Below are 18,195 nucleotides of genomic sequence, written 5' to 3'. Positions count from 1 at the left end.
TGTTTTATTGAATGAAAAAAGAGACTTCCACTTATTTCCTGTGATACAGAATAATATAGATAATAATACTATTACCCAATCTTTATTGTCTCTGGAACTTCTGAAGCCATTTTAGTGGCATGCCCTGTGTATTTCATATACTGTCTCTTCCCAGAGGAGCCAAGGGGCAGAAGACTTGCCTAAATATTTAAGCTTAAAAGGCTCAAATTCAGTGTGCTTTTATTGCCAGGATGTAACTTGTAGGGCATTAACAGAGCAGCTTCTGACAGCATTTCTGTGAATAACACAGTTCTTGTGGGACTGAAGGGTACCTATGCAGGTTGCAATGGAATGACGTGTTCTCCATGTCAGACGAAAAAGTTGTTTTCTTAACGGCTGACTGTTGGCTGCTCTTGGAAAAAACCCCACAATGTTGGAGAACCTGGGACGTTGGAATGTTGCTGCTGCTGGGTGGAAAAATGGAACATACCTTCTTTCACTCTCCAAGGGTTTCTGCACTTTGCACCAGGGAGCGATGTGGCTGGCACATGGGAGCGCTCTGCCTTCTTGGGCAGGAAGTAAGGAGGGGGCTGCACCTTGACTTGGCTTTTTTAATAAAAGGAGCCGCGACAGTCCTTAGGAAGGAAGTAATAAGGTTTTATAACCTTTGAAAAGACTACAGTAAACCAGAACAAGCTCATGCTTCTTCCCCCTCCCCGTGGAGAAATCGCTGCTGCGGCGCTTTTCCCGCCGCCCTTCGCCCGGGGCGGGCGGGTTTTCCCGGGTTTTCCCAGGCCGGGCGGACCCGCCCGGGGCCGCACTCCTCGCCCGCCGCTGCTCCAGCGGCCGCCGATTGGCGCGGCGGAGCCTCCGGGGCCGGGCGCCGCGGGCACTGTGACGCTCGTCCGCCGCCCCCGCTGCCTCCCGCCACCCCCGGCCGCTGGATCCCGGCGCCGCCCCGCGCCGCCATGGTGAGCCCAGGGAGGGGAGCGGGGAGCCGTGACCTCTAAGTGCCACCGCCGGCCGCCGCCGCCCTCGCTCCGCCCCCGCCCCGCACGGACGGGGAGCGGGCGGTGACAGGGCCAGCGGCGGCCGCCGGCTGCGTCGGGGCTTTAATCCCGTGTGTTGCTCCATCGGGAGCGCGCCGGCACCAGCAAGACGAGTCCGCCATCCTCTGCCGGGCTTTTGCGGCCATTTCCCGCAGCCTTCCTGCGGCCCGGCTCGGCCCAGCTGGGCAGCCGCTGCCGCGCAGACCGGGATGTGCAGCGCGCAGCTCTCCCGTGGCGCTGCCCGGGTGAGATTCACGCCCTGAGCACGGCCCTGAGCCGCCGCGATGTGGCCGGGCAGGGCGGGCATCCTGCCGCCCAGGAAAGGTGTTGGTGCGGAACCCGCTTCACACAGCCGCGCCGTGCGGCAGCTCCTTCCACAGGAATTCTGGGCGCTTTCTTGGAGCTGTTGAGGTGGAAATAATAAAAAGCTGTATCCTCATGGGAATGGGAATATTCGTCACTGGAATAGCTTTGGGGCTGCCTGAAAACTAGGGAGCTTTCAGCTGGGAACTGCCCGGTACTTCTAGCGGGCATCATCAGGAGATATTCCTGTATAATCAGTTGATTGTCGGGCTCGAGTCGGACTTGATCGTTGCATGCCGTTCAGCATAGAAACAGAAACACTATTTTGGATACAGAAGTTCAAATCTCAGTTCTAACACGTTGAATGTTGCATGGAAGCTTTAGTCTCAGGTTTATCTTTGTGAGTTCACTCCTTAAAACGAGGTAGTGTAGACTGTGAGAAGAATTTCAGCGGAAGGTGGTGTGTTAAGGATTTTATCGATTCCTTAGTTTACTAAATTTACTAAATTAGTTAATAAATTTATCTAGAACAGCAGTTTCCAATCTCTAGTATCGATGAAGTTGTAAAAGCTAGTATTTAATAAAAGAAGCTTTCCAGTGTGTGAAAAAACTTCATGGTGGGTGAAACTTAACTGTATAAGAAAACTGGCGTCAGAGCAGAATATGTAACTCAAACTGGCCAGTTCGATGGTTCCCTTTTCCTGTTTTGCCATTTGGCATCGTCTGAGAAAAACATTGTAAATCATGGCCTTCATTCATTTGCTGAAAATCTGGTATTTGTCAGATGAGTCTGGTCTGCACTCTTACAAGAATGAGATGTGTTTTGCTCTTTGCAAGTCAGAAACGTGACCTGTCCTGTGTGTGTTGTGAGTTCCTGGAGTTTAAATAACAGCACTACTTAAAACATCCCTCAATGGATTTGGAAGTCAAGCAGCTGTTGAATTCTTACAGGAAAAATTCTGTATGTTTTTATGTAAAAGAGGAACCACCAAAAGATGTACTAACCGGTATTTAAATTAAAAAAAAAAACCCAGCCACCCAACCAACCCAAGCCATCACTTTTTGATGTTTGTAGAGATTTTCTCAGTAGCAAGAGTTGTTTTAAACACATTGTGTATGTGGATACAACCAAATATTCATGCTGTCCTGGTGTGTTTATTGTGTTGCCTTTGCTTGGAGCTAAATTGCACAAGATGTTTTAAATGCAATTGTCGTAGTGGTCCTTCTGTAGCTGAACATTGTAAAATATTTGTGTTTGGGCTCTAAAGGATAAATTTCAGAATTTGTGACTCAAATTATGTTATAAAAGAGATGGTGCTTAAAAATAGAAACATTCTTCATCTGCTAAAGAAGAGCAGTAAAACATAAATTGCACATGCTGATAGCTTCAAAAGACTGCTTTTGACATGCTAAAAGTGATGGTTCTTTGAATTGAAATGCTTCTATCCAAAAGTTGCTGCATCCATAAATGAGTGCAATTTTCCACAGGAAGCATCACTGCAGTGGTTCTGCTGTTTGATATCTCTGGTGTGTTATGGGGCAATCAGTTCTGCTCGGTTCCCTGCAACGAGGCAAAAGTACAGTTCTGTTTGCCTAACTGTAAGCTTTGGACTGTGTTTGGGTTCTAGGGATTTTGGAGGGCTGACCACACCTTGTTAGGCCTTCTAGGGGAAAAAAAAAAAAGGTTTTGTAAATGTGAGGAACAGTAGTTGTGAGTAGAACCTTGCTTGTAGCTAGGTTAGAAATTAGGTGAGCACAGGAATTTGCTTTGGTTACTGGCCGAGTTTCCAAGTCTCCTTTTGGCTTCTCCTGAGGCCCAGGGATGATGGAGTGTTCCACTGATGCACCATTTTACAGCTGGTCCTCTGGATCAGGGCGTGACTTCAGAAACCTCTTTACATACAAGAGCTGGGACCTCCAGCTCATAAAGCTGCTCAAGAGGTTGGATTCTGGCTGAGGAGCGAGGGAATCATGTACAGTCACGCTCAGACAGTGCCTGCTGCAGGCTGAGAGTAATGCTGCAGCTCAGTTCCTTCAGTCTGCATGAAAGACATCACTCTGCTTTTTTGCCTAATGGCACCTGTTATGCTAGGAATCAGCAAATGACACTCTTCTTAAGGCACCTTGCCCTGTTAACTTGGAATTAGCTAGGAAAGTTGGTTTTGGTTTGGCTTTTTTTTTTTTTAAATAATGATTTCATTGTTGAAAGGTACTTGTACGAGGATGTACTGATCCTATTTATCTTTGTTTCATCATTGTTGACATTGGAATTATGTAAGTTTGAGAAATCAGTTGTGCAATTGCTAGCTTTTTTGTCTAAAATGTTACAGATAGTTTAACCTTTTATATTGTTTGAGGGTGGATACTTTCATTTATTAAACCACTGACGATACTGAGGGCTGGGCTTGGAGCTGAATGGGTTCTGCTTATCCAGCAGAATGGGTTCTGCTTATCTGTGAAAGCTTTTGCATTGTGTGCTTTCACAAGATGTCCAAATGTCAAAGGCAGGGATTTCGAAGACAGTGAGACAATGATCCCAACTTTTGGAATATGAATGTGCTCACATGAAGACCCACAAGCATCCTGGTTAAATGTTTTTGGTAGTGATATACTAAAGAAGCGTTTACTGTATTCTGTTTCTTGTTAGCATGTAAATGAATGCTAGTGACTCAAGCAGGACAAAGAGGATTAAAGAACATAGGAATTACTTACTCCTCCACAGTGAGCTTTCTATTCTTGAGCAGCCAGTGCCTGGGAGAGCATCAGCCAAAACACAAGACGTGGGGAGTGGGATAGCCATGTGAGAGCTAACCCTTGTTGTGGGCTGGGCTGCAGTTTCCTCCAGTTCACAGGCACCACCTCCTCTGAAGTACTCAAAGTGAGCAGGGCTGGTGTCTCTGGTATGTGACTGATGGTACCGGATGGCAGAATGTTTCCATCTGGCTGGGAATGATGAGAGTAAAGAGGTTGGGACACTTGCCTCTCTCTGCTGCAGCTTGCCATCTATAGTGATGCAAACCTGGGCAGGCAGAAGGTCAGGGCTGCTGGGGAGGGTGTTCTGGCCAATACCCAGCTGTGCTTCTGTCCAAGAACACTGAGAGAGTGTTCTCTAAAGTGTTCACTAAAGATAGAGCAAGTAAAATGAACAAAGAAGAGAGAGGAACAATGAGACTTCAGAAGTGGACTCCTAAGAAAGAGTAGGAACTGTGTGAACATAGATGATGCTTTTCCCATTTTCTCACTCCAAGTCTTTATGTACTCAGCACTGCTGAGGCCACACCTCGAGTCCTGTGTCCAGTTCTGGGCCTCTCAGTTCTGGAAGGACATAGAGGTGCTGGAGTGAGTCCAGAGAAGGGCAATGAAGCTGGTGAAGGGTGAGGAGCACAAGTCCTGTGAGGAGCAGCTGAGGGAGCTGGGGGTGTTTAACCTGGAGAAAAGGGGTCTTGGGGTGACCTTATCACCCTCTGCAACTCCTGAAAGGAGGCTGTTGCCAGGTGGGGGATGTTGGACATCAGGAAGAACTTGTTCACTGGAAGGGTGATCAGACATTGGAACAGGCTGCCCAGGAAGTGGTGGAATCACCATCCCTGGAATTGTTTACGAAATAACTGGATGTAGCACTTAGCTCTGTGGTTTAGTTGACATGGTGATGTTTGGTCAGAGGTTGGACTTAATGATCTTGGAAAACTTTTCCCACCTTAATGATTCTATGATTTTCACATCAGCGAGTTTCCTGAGTCTGTGGTTTGTCTGTGTAATAACCCAGTTTAGATCCTTCTGAGGGTTTATCTCATCTTCCCTGAAGTCTTGTGGACTTCTTGCATCTTCAGTCTGTGGTTTGTCTGTGTAATAACCCAGTTTAGATCCTTCTTCTGAGGCTTATCTCATCTTCCCTGAAGTCTTGCGGACTTCTTGCATCTTCGACATCAGCTGGCAAGGAGTTTTGTCAGTCTGTGACTTGTGTGGAGAGCTGCTCCCTTTCCCTTGCTGTGAACCTGACTCCTACAAGCATCTTGGGGCTCCTGTGTCTTGTATTGGAAGAGACAGTGAGCAGCCAATACAGGTTATACCTCAGTTTTCCTTCAATCCCCAGGTTATATTCTTTTCTGAACAAAAGAGTCACTTGTCTTAAGAAAACTGTTCCCTACCTTTTGTCAACTTTATTGCCTTTTAACTATTTCCAGTTGTTGTGGTGTGTTTTCATTTTCTTTATTTGGTATATTTTTCTGCTTGATTGTGGTTTTTAAATCCCTCTGTGTTTTTCTCCCCCTGCTCTTGGAGTGGCACAGGTTCCTCATTTTGTATCTTATGTTGCTAAATTTAGACTCCCTTATTGTTATTCAGCTCGGTTAACTGTCAGTTCTTGCTTGTTGCCTGGCCACTCCCTGCTAAGTTGTCAATCCCTCTAGTCCCTACCCTTTTCCCCCAAAACCTTCCCTGCTACTCCCCTCCTCAGATGTCAATCCTTCCCCAAGCCTGCCCTTCCCTCTAGAACCTTCTGTGTCAGTTTTGTATCCTTTGAAACCCCATAGGTTTATTTAAGCCTTTCCCGTCTCTTAAGACCCTCCCTTGGTTTACAGATTGTATTTTCCCACCTTGTGTTCCACCCTCAGTCCTCCCGATTGGAAAAAATGGCATCCTCCCCCAAGACCACCCCTGTTTATAAGTTGGTGCCTGGCATTGGTTCAGGGTCTTGGGACCTTGGGCTGGGGGAGTTGTGTCCCCAAATAAAGCTACCCCTGTTCCGACCCCAAGACCCGTGCTACTGCCTGTTTGTTCATCCGCACTGAATCTCCGCTAGCAGCTGGAATTCTGCGGGGTCTGCCAGGGGGATCTGTCGTGCCCATGTTGTCGCTGTTGCACACAGCCCCCACGCCACGACATCCAGTAATACACGTTTTGGGGATGAAAGAACTAAATCTGCACAGAGACCTCAGGCTGTCAATGAATCGTGGTGGCACAGCAGTTTTTCTGTGTGTATCCTCTGCTTTTCTTGATAGTTCCTAGCATTTGATTTTCTTCTTTCATTGCACTGCAAGACTGACTTGACTTCATAGATAAGAGGTTTGTTTCCCAAAGTCTCACCCTTGAGGGTTGTGGTTATGTCAGGAACCCAGCATTGTAAATGTATATACCCTGCCTGCAGGACTGAGATTGTTTTATTCTGTCCATCATAAAGACATAGAAAAGATTTCTCCCCTTTCCTGAGGACTCGGAAAGAAGGTAATTTCCTCTCCTGGGAGAGGATGAATACCTTTCTCACAGAAAATTGGGACTTTGCTGACCAAGGTGTGGGAAGAGGAAGAGTAAACTGTTCTTACTTCCTGTCAGTTCTATAGTCTTTGTAGAGCTGCATATGAATGTGGTCACATCATCAAAAGTTATTTGGCTGTTCTACAACACTGAAGAATTACTGTCAGCTAAAATTAATTTAGCGGTGCTTGTGTTATATAATAACAGATGCTAGGAGGATACATGACATAGAAAAGTTACCATACATAAATATTACATAAAATACACCTAGATGTAGTCTACCTTCTATACCTATAGGTATAGTAGATATATATCATGAGGGGTGATAATATAGAATAGTTGAAAAGACTGTTAAAGGGAAGAGAAGAAGGAAAGAGAAAAGGGGAACAGTGAGAGAGTGAGCAAAAAGGGAGAAAAGACTGTTAAAGGGAAGAGAAAGGGAAAAGAAAGAAGGAAAAAGAAACGGGGAACAGTGAGAGAGTGGGCAAAAAGGGGAAGGAGTGGTTTACTAAGAATAATGGTATTGAGAGCAGAGAGATGAAAAAGAAGTCTTTAATTAAGTGTTGCATTAATTGTTACATTAAACTTTTATCTATACCTTCTACTCTTTACATATGTCAAAACTAATTTCTTATGTGTGTCCCTTTCCCATTTAATCTTCCCATTGAGGTTGCTTGTTGTAACAAGTTTAGCTAAAATTATTAGTTCTATAATTGTTGTTGTTAATTGTATTTTACTGTTTGTTATTATGTCTCCGGGAGCTCCTTGATGAGTTGTCATAATCCCTCCATAAGTTATCCCATAAGTATTAAGTAATTTAAGACTATTCTAGACTATTTAAGACTATTCTAGGGCCCTAACTTAGACATTATTCCCTGTTTCTAAAAGAAATAAAAAAGGGGGAATTGTGGAGTGCCCCGCCCCAGGAGGCAAGGATTCTACCCAGACAGACAGCATTGGGCGAGGGGCGTGATTTAAAGAAGATTCCACCCCTCCACCCTGAGGGGCATGCCCCCACAAGCCTGGGAAAAGACACTCCACCCCATTTTGTCAGTAAGGGATGGTGCCAGACTGTTCTTCTCCTGTACCCTCATTGGTTTAAATTATACTGCAATGTTCCCACCTTAGTTTGTTGCATTGGTTTTCTTCCTTGATCCACCCCTTTGGAGAGCCCTGCTCATCTTACTATTGGACCCCGACCCTGAACTCCACCCATTTAAAACCCATGACCCTAGCCCCTTGTTTTTTGTCTTGGTCCCTGGCATAATAAAGAGTCCTGGATTTTGGTGAGCCAAGATCCGTCCTGTTGCCTTCCTTTCCCCGTTGGTGGTTGGTGACTGCCTGAGGTCTGAGCCTTGGGCCCTGGGGAGCTGTGCCCCTTGCTGCAGCAGAACACAACAATGGTACATGGTTTGTAGTTGTGACTTTTGGTGAGACAGCTGATCAAACTAGAAAAATGTCTCAACTTTGAAGATGTACTTGGAAACACCTGTGACTAGCTGCATGTCTTGGCTTTGTATTTTTTTCCATCTTCTTTCCTTTGACTACCTGCTTTCAAAAAGAATATACTGATAGCCAGTGTTTGATTTTTTTTCTTTTTCCTTTTCTATAGTCTTCTCAAGAGGCTTTCAGGATAGAATATGATACCTTTGGTGAACTGAAGGTCCCAAGTGACAAATACTATGGTGCCCAAACTGTAAGATCTACAATGAACTTCAAGATTGGAGGTGTTTCAGAAAGGATGCCAGTAAGTAATTCAAATCTCTGTTCTCTTCTTCTCTAGAGTATGTTTTGTATGTAAAAGTGAATACCTTCTAAATACCTTCTTCTGAGGCTTTTGCTGGAAGTGTGAGCAACTTTGAGTTTTAATCAAAGATAGAAATTTTATGACAATGTATTGTTCTGGTGGAAGTATTTCTTGTGTTTAAAAAAAATTGAATATTGCTTTTGAATAATTTTATGGTGTTGCTTTATTTTTTAATAACCAGGATGAATAGAAATCTGTCTTTCATCTTTACAAAGATGAAAAGGCTGGAGTAATTTGATTATCTAGTAGCATTTATCTAGTTTGTTGATGAAGTAGTCTAATATAGCATGAGTTGTTATAAACTTAATTTCTCACATGTAGCTGTGCACAGGCCATTAATGTGCACATGCTTTGTCATATACTACCTCTCCATGTACTGAAATTTGTCAGTTTTCCCTCAAAAGGCTGTTTTAGAAATGGAACCAGTTCAATTCTAATGCATGTAACTTTTGATAAACAGAGCATACGTGGGCTTGCAAAAACAGCTGTGTGCTGCCCTCTGGACTGTTTGGGTGAATGTTAGTGTTGGTGGGAGCATAGGTCAGATGACCTGATTGCTCTCTGGTTTGGCTGATGGACTACTGCTGGATTTAAAGTCAGAAGCCGTTTGGTTTAGAACTAAACATGCACTATAAATTGATGGCATGTCCTTTGGGGGAAAGAAATTGTGTGTTTAAACTTATCCTTGTGTCTCAGGTCCAGGTCATAAGGGCTTTTGGCATCTTGAAGAGAGCAGCCGCTGAAGTAAATCAAGACTATGGTCTCGACCCAAAGATTGCTAAAGCCATTGTACAGGCGGCAACTGAGGTAGGAACGAACTGTTCAAAACACTGCAACTGCCACTGCATTGTTGCTAAGCTTTTCACAGGAGGGTGGGGGATTGCATTTCTGAGATTGTTAGAGGAAAGCATTTCCTTTTAGTAAATCTTGTTCTCCAGAGATCATTTACTTAATACAATGTTTTACTATTTTCTTTCATGCATGTGAGAGATGATGGAACATTCAAATGCATGTTGATAAATGCCACCCAAGTGCAGAATTGTGAGTGACCCATTATTTGAGGTGTGATGATACCAGGTGTTTTGCTTTGAATAAATCAACAGATTTTTTTAACTAGAAGCATTTTTAACAGAGTTTTCTTGTCCTGAATAGCTTAGAAATATTTCAATGGTGACAGAAGCTGTATCCTCTTCCTACCAGCACTTTAAGTTCCAAGACCCAATAGCTTTGGAGAATTCCAAAATACTTCCAGGCTCTTCTTCTGGTTTCTAGGGTTCCCCTAGTTAAGGATTAGAAGTTTTGGTGAATTAAAGCTCCTTAGTTTAGATTCATAAATTCTGAAAGTTGTTTGTGGCTTTCTTTATTGTATTCTAAAAACATCTCTGCTATGATACCCTTTCCCTCACCTCCAAAATAATTTTCTAATACAAGTTAATTAAAAAGAGGAATCAAGTTCCTATTGGACTGGGAACATTGCCCCTGTATAAGATGGGAAATACAGAAGATCCTTTCTTGAAAAGTATGATTCCAGGAGGACTGATGTATCCTGGTAATTGATGGTCTAGCCTCAGAGTTGTGACAACAGCTCCTTTGTTTTTCTGAGGCTAATATGTGTGGGGTGATACTTTTGAGCACAGATTTTGATACTATTACAAACACATGTTTAGAAAACTCTCTGAATGTGTCTAAGATTCAACAGGCTCCAAAAAATGTTGATCACACACAAGAATGCCTTACAGGAAGGAGGTGTTTGAGACTAGCAGCCATCTGCTGCCTTCGTTGATGCAATATATAATGTCTGCAGGTGTAAGAGGTCTGGAACTTCCCTGCATGAAACTTCTTTATTGAGAGATATCAGAGTCCAGTTACACAGAAAGAAGATACAACCTAAAGTACCTTTCAAAAATGTTTTCTGTCTATGTCTGTAGAACATGAAATCAAATTCTATATATCTCTGTATTTCACAATTCAGTCTTCAAAAAGCATAGTAAGTGGTTTTTTCTCTTTTAATATCTGGTATTACATAAAAACATCTTAATTATTCTAGTGTAAATTCACTAACTGCTATATGTAAATATAAAATATAGTGGAGAGCATAATTTTAATTATGGCAATAAAATATTCAAGTTTATGTGTTTTAGGTTTTTTTTTTTCTAGTGGAACAATTCTTTCTGTTTTTTCCATTGTAGGTAGCTGAAGGAAAATTAAATGATCACTTCCCTTTGGTGGTGTGGCAGACTGGGTCTGGAACTCAAACCAATATGAATGTCAATGAAGTCATCAGCAACAGAGCTATTGAGATAATGGGAGGCACACTGGGAAGCAAAAAGCCAGTGCATCCAAATGATCATGTTAACAAAAGCCAGGTTGTTAGACTTGTTTTATACTGCTTTTAATTTCAAATGTTTTGTGTCTTTGAATTTTGAGTTTTCTTGTATCCATTGTTTAGGTTAAAAAACATGTTTTGTGGACAACTTTGGTTACAATTTTCTGTTTTTTTTCAGTTCAAATGAACTTTAATATGTTTTTCAGTGACGGTATGAGCTTTTCAGATTAAAAACTTTGAATTTACTCATGATAGATAAATTCATACATAATGTTTTAGACAGTGATGGCCTTCTGACAACCACTGCTACAGTCTTAAAGATGTTAAATATAGTTCCAGTTTCTAAAAGTTGGATCACTGTGGACGTTTTTATTATGCTTTTCTCTTAAACTTCACCTACCTTGAAGGAAAGATTAAGCCATTGACTTGGTTTTTTCCCTTCCTGATCCTTTGTGCTTAGTCAGTATTCAGTGAACTATGGATTTAACATTATCAAAGCAGTATGTGTGTTTTAAAGTCACCTACAACTCATTTAAAATCATCTGTCCATTTGTTAGCTATCTCTCATAATGTTAGCCATGTCTCATAACTATGATAGTAATTTTTTTTTTGTCCTAAGGTTGTTATGAACAATCTATTAAATCTAACTTTCTGTGGGTGTAGGCATAAAAAGTTGATAAGGAACTGACCTTGTGGAACACCCCTAAGTTGCTTACTCTTAATTTAGTTTCTAATAGTTCATGAGATAAAGAGAATAAAGCCACACATGTACATCTTACAGCAGCAGTGGTGAGAAAAACTTGTAAATTAATTTCTTGATTTTTTTCCACAGAGTTCAAATGACACTTTCCCAACAGCAATGCATATTGCTGCTGCCCAGGAGGTTAATGAGGTCTTGTTACCTGGACTGAAGAAGCTACAGAATGCACTCGAAGGGAAATCCAAAGAGTTTTCCCAAATCATAAAAATAGGGCGCACTCATACGCAAGATGCTGTTCCACTTACACTTGGGCAGGTAAACAAAATCAGAAAATTACGCCTTTCTTTGGAAAATTCAAACTTAAGTCAAACTTAAGGATGCCTAAATTAAATTGGTAGTTTAGGATAAAATATGGGAAAACAGCTGAATCTCAGCCTGGGTATTTTCAGTCTGTACTGGAGTTTGCTGGATATGCTGTACTGTAATACATGCATCATAATTTTTATTAATTTTTCCCCCATATGTATTTTATTTCTAACTGTAATAAAATAGACATTATTTTAAAATTATACTGAATCTCAGCCTGGGTATTTTCAGTCTGTACTGGAGTTTGCTGGATATGATATACTTAATACATGCATGATAATTTCTATTAATTTTTTCCCCATATGTATTTTATTTCTAACAGTAATAAAATAGAAATTATTTTTAAATTATGTTTCATTACCAGATAGCACAGCACAGTTTTTCCGTTACATTGCAGGGGAGAGGTAGTTGTCTGTAATCTGTAAATTTATTTAAGTTATGTTTTGCCAACACACAAAACTACTAAATATTGTGAATGAAAAATTTCAATACATAATCTTGTGTGTATAAATGTGTGTGTGTGTATATATATATATAAAGATGGCAAACATTATCATATTGTCAGGAATGGCTTATATTACAGTAATTTAGTAATGAATTAAACTGAATTGATAGAACAGCAGGTAGAATTTATGGACTTTATCCAAGAATGCACAGGTGGGGTTTTTACTAACTGAAATTAAGTAAGCAAAGCCCAAGATCTATTTCTCTATTTGTTCTTTGAGAACATTAATGTAATCTTGGAGCTGATTTATTATGGAATCAGATCCTGCTAAGTACACAACTAAGATAAAAGGTGAGAGAAAGATGCATTATGTATAATTATGGCTTTGTATATTAAGATTGGTATAATGTATAATTTCTTGTAGCATGGGAGCAGTCTTCTAATAGATGTAGTATACTTCCCCTCTTAATGACATGCTTAGATTTAGCATTTGGGTAAAGTTCAGCGCCTTCAGTTTTTTAAAGGAATTAGGAATTTTAAAGGAATCATGTTAAAAATCTAAATAATCTGGATGCTTGTTCTTGGTTATTGTCTTTGTTGCTTAACTTTGTCCTTTCTTTCAAAGGAATTTAGTGGCTATGTGCAACAAATTAAATATGGCGTGGCTAGGATTGAATCCACCATGCCAAGGGTGTATCAGCTGGCAGCTGGCGGGACTGCAGTCGGCACGGGATTGAACACAAGGATTGGCTTTGCTGAGAAAGTTGCTGCTAAAGTGGCTGAACTGACGGGTGAGGAATGATATTTGGGAGTGAGTTACCAATAAAGCAGTGTATGTGACATGCAGTCAAATTCAAACTGAATCTGTCCAGTTTCCATACTTCTCATAAGCTTGAACTGTATTTATATTTTAACATGAAGCTTTTGTTAATGCCTTCTACTTTGGATTTTTTGTGCAGTTTATTTTTACTCATAAGCTTCAACTGTATTTATATTTTAACATGAAGCTTTTGTTAATGCCATGTGTTCTATGCCTTCTACTTCGGATTTTTTATGCAGTTTATTTTTGTAATTATACTCAGTGCATTGAAAGTGACTGAAATGATGGTGCTTATCCAAGCAAGGCTCTTTGGATATGGATACGGTTTCAGACTTCTATTATTAGCCCAACTATAATGCTTCTGTCTTGATCTTTGCTCCTCTGGCTCTCTTAATTTACAGCAACTTGGCACAAAAGAAGGAAAAAATGCTTCGAAAGCTACTCTGTTTTTTTCATATGAAAGAGTAAATGTTAACTGTCTGATTTTTTTTTTCATTCTGTCTTTATAGATCTTAAAACTTAATTTACAATGTAGTTTTTGATCTGTAAACCAGATCTTTTGTGTCACAGTATCAGTTTTCAAAATGCCCCTGCAAACAAATGTATACATCTGTCATTTACATTTGCTGTAAAATCTGAAATTGCTTAGTGACAGTATTTTTGTTTTAATGCATTTATTATTCACTGTCTTTCAGAGGGTCAGGACTGTCTTGTACCCTGAAAGAGAAGTAACTTGCTGTAAACAACAGCTGCTAGGAGCAGTAGAGAGCATGTTTTGGTGGTGTTAGGAAGCTCTCCCATGTCTCAGTGGATGGTTTGGATCCTGTATGGGCAAATTGTATGAGTAAGGCGGACTCCTGAAGTTCCTTATGCTCTTATAGAGGGTGGTTGTTGGCAAAAGAAAAAGAGAAGTTTGGATGGATCTCTGTAGCTGAGAAGGCAGCTGTGCAGTTCACAAGTCCATGCAAATTGGGTGGGATTTGGTGTTTGTCAGGAAGTGCAAAACACTGGAAGTTATGGGAATCGTGTTGCTTTCCTTCGAACTGTTGCTGAAAGCTCCGATGAGTCGTTCTGGGGGGCAGAAATCCAGCCCACAGTCAGTCCTTAGTGATGTCTGTAATTTTTTACAGTCCCATTCTGCTGGGACTGCCCCTTCAGGGCAAAGTCCTGAAGGAATGTTTTTAATCATGGAACCTAGGTTTATATCTCAGGCATTTAATTAACATAAACAGAGCTGTTCCTTCCATTGCTCCTGTGCTCTTGCTGTTGGCAGGCATCCTCCTAAGTCTGATCCAGCTTTCCCATGTCCTGGCTGGTTTACTGTTCCCTTCCATTGTGATTATTTCTTACTTACCCTAATGCCTGCACTGTGCTGCAAAAATATCTGTTTTTATAACTGAAAGCATCACAGCAATTAACGATCTAAAGTGTCTAACCTGATTTAATGCAAGAAATGCATAAGTTGGGCTAACTTTAGAAAGATTATTGACATTCACAAAACACTGTGGTGCAGAAGCAGTGCTTAGAATGAAGGGTTGAAATTTGTACCTTTGTTGTAGGTGGGTGTTCAAATTTTATACTCTTCTTTATTTTAGTGACTTCCATTATGTCTTTTTGTATTTAATTTACTTGGAGAATTAAGTTTGTGAAGAAAGCTCAAGAGGAAAGAGATGATCTTACAGGGTTGTTAATTTTTAATTTTTTATTAAGCTAGTTATGTGTTTGATTGTCTGGTTTGTGTCTGCAAGGAAGTGCTTCACTGGTTTAATATTTACACCCTCTCCCTGTAGGTTTGCCTTTTGTCACTGCTCCAAATAAGTTTGAAGCTCTTGCAGCTCACGATGCTTTAGTGGAGCTCAGTGGAGCCATGAACACAGTGGCGTGCAGTCTGATGAAAATAGCTAATGACATTCGCTTCCTGGGCTCTGGACCACGCTCTGGGCTGGGAGAGCTCATCCTGCCTGAAAATGAACCAGGGAGCAGCATCATGCCAGGTACAGAGACAGCATGCAGAGAAAAATGACCTGTTTCTTTTTTTTTTTTTTTTTTTTGACCACTGTCTTTTAACAGATGTTTACCAAACACTGTCATAAATGTCAGTAAGTCCATGATTCTCTCAGGTTTTATCTACTGCCCTATTTTACCAAAACCTCTGTTCATAAAAATGCTTGCGCAGCTGTGTGCTGGCAAGTGTGTGGGGGAGTGTAGTATCTGTAAGAATATGGCTTTATTAACACAAGCGTACTTCTCAAAGCTTTATTTTAGAATTGCAAGATCTCTACAATTTTGAGGTAAAGGCTTTTCTGAAATAATCTTTAATCTGTGAATTGTAGCCAAATTACATGTAGTTACATGACCAAAGTCATGTAACTTGACTTTGGTCTCTACTTCCTAGCATGATGAGTGTTATGCACTCACATTTTCCCTTCTGCAGTGATCTCATTGTATGGAAGGATAAGAAAGAAATTAATTATACTAGTAATCATTCCTTCCCTCTCCTAAAAAAGTATGTACATATGAATATTGTACATCTAAAACTATTCTAAGGTTGTTCCTCCTGTATCATAAAAAGAAATAGGTCATGAACATATCTGGCTCTAAAAAAGCAGTCAATGAATGTTCTTACTAGGATGATGTCTAAAAATTAAATGATAAAACCATAAAACAAACTTGTTTGGAGACCACTCTAACTTGGTGCATTTGTTGGGTTTGGCAGGGGGTTGGTTTTTTTTGGGTTTTCTGTTTTGCTTTTTTTCTGACAGAGTGTACTAACTTTATCACAAAGTAATTCTAACAGAGCAGTAATACTTTCCTTGAGCTGAGTAAGATTTGGTAGGGGTCTCCCAGAAGTGCCAACTTGCACATGTAAAGACAAGTGATAATCTCTTGACTGTTAAGAACTGTGGTAATGAGCAGCTGTTCAGCTCATGCACATGTTGAGCTGTTGAACTCATCCCCGAGTTCTCAGAGTCTTGGGAGACTGCTGAAGCAGCCATAGCTGTTTTACAAATCCTCACTGAAAATACTGGAATAGTACATTCAATTTAATATCATTTGTGGAAATAAATTTCTTTTCTGTGGTGTGCAGATACAGATGAGTAAGACAAGTTACCTTTTACAAAATATTTTCTGTTGAATATGATTTAGTTAAAGGCTGCTGGTTGGTTGGTTGGTTGGTTGGTTTTCCCCCTTCCTCCTCCTTTGGTAACCTTTTTCTCTTCCTTTCACGACCAGGAAAAGTGAACCCTACCCAGTGTGAAGCTGTGACCATGGTGGCAGCCCAAGTTATGGGAAATCATGTTGCTGTTACTGTAGGAGGAAGCAATGGACACTTTGAACTGAATGTCTTTAAGCCCATGATGGTAAGTTCATGAAGTTTTACATATCTAGGACTTTTTAAGTAACTTAACTTACAGACAGAAAAAAATCTCAGTGAACACTGCCAAGGTTGGGGCATCCACAGCATCCCTCAGATACAGTTGCAATATCTCACCACCCTCACAGCAAAGAATTTCTTCCTGATATTGAGCCTAAATTCCCCCTCTTTCATTTTGTACCCATTGTCCCTTGTCCTATCACTACAGGTCCTGACAAAGAGTCCCTCTCTGCCTTCCCTGTAGGCCCCCTTCAGATACTGGAAGGAAAACAGCCTGTTAAATAGGTTGATTGCAGGGAGGGCACTGGTTATGAACAAAGGCACCAGAATGTGCAACTAGTAATATCTGAATTAAATAATTGGTATTTCTTTCTTTGTCTTTTTAGATTAAAAATGTTTTAAACTCTGCAAGACTTCTAGGAGATGTGTGTGTTTCTTTCACTGACAACTGTGTAGTTGGAATCCAAGCCAATACGGATAGGATCAACAAGCTGATGAATGAATCTCTCATGTTGGTAACAGCACTGAACCCACATATAGGTAGGTTTAAGGCTCAAAAGCTTCTCAGAACATACCAAAATATTTTGTGGTAACATTGTTTTGTACGCCTCATTTGTATTGTCACAATGCTTGTAGGGCCAAGTAAGGTCAAAAGTTAACTTACTTCAACATCGCCAGTTGCTGTTGTAAAAGCTGTGTTCTCCTTGCAGTGGCCATGCCAGGGTATTAGAAAAATTAGAGTCAAAAGGAGATTGGGAGAATTTATGTACCTGTTTTTCTAAATTATCATTATTAGAGGTTGAGTGAAAGATTACAATATGAGGTTTTTTTCAAGGAGAAGTTCCCATAAATCTTTGATCTAAATGAATTAAGGCCAGAATAACAAAATTTACTTTCAGCTTAAGTGAGGAGTAAACATTTGGTGTGCATTTCTTGCTGAGTTAAGCAGTAATAATAATACCTAGCAAATAATTTTCCAAAGACTGTGTCCCACTTTTCTCTCACCTCTGATGAATCATGTAAAATTGCAAATGGATGACTTGTTGGTTTTGTTTTGTAACAGGATATGATAAAGCAGCCAAGATTGCCAAAACAGCGCACAAGGAAGGGACAACGTTAAAAGAAGCTGCTATAAAGCTGGGGTTCCTTACATCAGAGCAGTTTGATCAGTGGGTGAAACCTAAAGACATGTTAGGTCCTCAGTAACTTCTGTAAAAAAAAAAAGTGTTCTTAATATAAAAAATAAATAAATATGATATAATATAATCCATTAGTTGGAAAAGTCTTCTGAGATGACTGAGCCCGACCTATGGCTGAACACGAGCGTGTCAACTAGATCATGGCACTGAGTGCCACATCCCATCTTTTCTTAAACACCTCCATGGACAGTGACTGAATTGATGCCTAAAGAGGCTCACCTGGAACAGAGGCTAGACAGAGTTAAGGAATAAAGTAGGTATTTATTAAAAGGTCTTCAAAGGATCCACCTTGGGCAGTACAAGAGCCCAGCCGTGGCTCTGCCCAAGATGGACACAGGATGGTCACAAGAGGGACGATTGGTCATGAGTTTTCACACTTCAAGTTTTGGTCCATTTACACATTGGGGTCAATTGTCCAAATACAGCTTCAGGTTATGAAGTCCCATCCTCCCAGATTGCTCTCCTCAAATAGCTGTTTGTACTTTTTGGGCCTGAAGCTGCAACAGTGTCCGTGGTTCTTGTTGGAAAAGGATTGTTTTGTCTAACTAAACTGAAGAAAACTTAGTAATACT

At 40.8% G+C, this 18,195-nt stretch overlaps 1 protein-coding gene across 1 annotated transcript; it reads left to right on the top strand.

The window, feature by feature from the left end:
* Window positions 1–883: 883 nt before the first annotated feature.
* Window positions 884–17,690, top strand: FH (fumarate hydratase). The gene is made up of 10 exons (XM_041408149.1): window positions 884–950; window positions 8,197–8,331; window positions 9,088–9,198; window positions 10,581–10,757; window positions 11,550–11,732; window positions 12,854–13,019; window positions 14,839–15,042; window positions 16,283–16,410; window positions 16,811–16,964; window positions 17,488–17,690. Exons 1-10 carry the CDS (start codon window positions 948–950, stop codon window positions 17,628–17,630), a joined length of 1,404 nt encoding a protein of 467 aa, XP_041264083.1. The 5' UTR covers window positions 884–947; the 3' UTR covers window positions 17,631–17,690.
* The last annotated feature ends 505 nt before the right edge of the window (window positions 17,691–18,195 follow it).

The sequence above is a fragment of the Onychostruthus taczanowskii genome, unplaced genomic scaffold (assembly GCF_017590055.1).
Source record: "Onychostruthus taczanowskii isolate IOZ18803 unplaced genomic scaffold, ASM1759005v1 scaffold29, whole genome shotgun sequence".
Taxonomy (NCBI): Eukaryota; Metazoa; Chordata; class Aves; order Passeriformes; family Passeridae; genus Onychostruthus; species Onychostruthus taczanowskii.
Note: the sequence above shows the minus strand (reverse complement) of the source record. Positions and strands in the feature narration are given on the sequence as shown.

What these genes read in the sequence shown, in the direction of transcription:
- FH (XM_041408149.1), top strand. An exon ending in ATCATGTTAACAAAAGCCAG is followed by an intron (nt 10,758 to 11,549) that starts GTTGTTAGACTT and finishes TTTTTTCCACAG; the next exon opens with AGTTCAAATGACACTTTCCC. An exon ending in TAAAGTGGCTGAACTGACGG is followed by an intron (nt 13,020 to 14,838) that starts GTGAGGAATGAT and finishes CTCTCCCTGTAG; the next exon opens with GTTTGCCTTTTGTCACTGCT.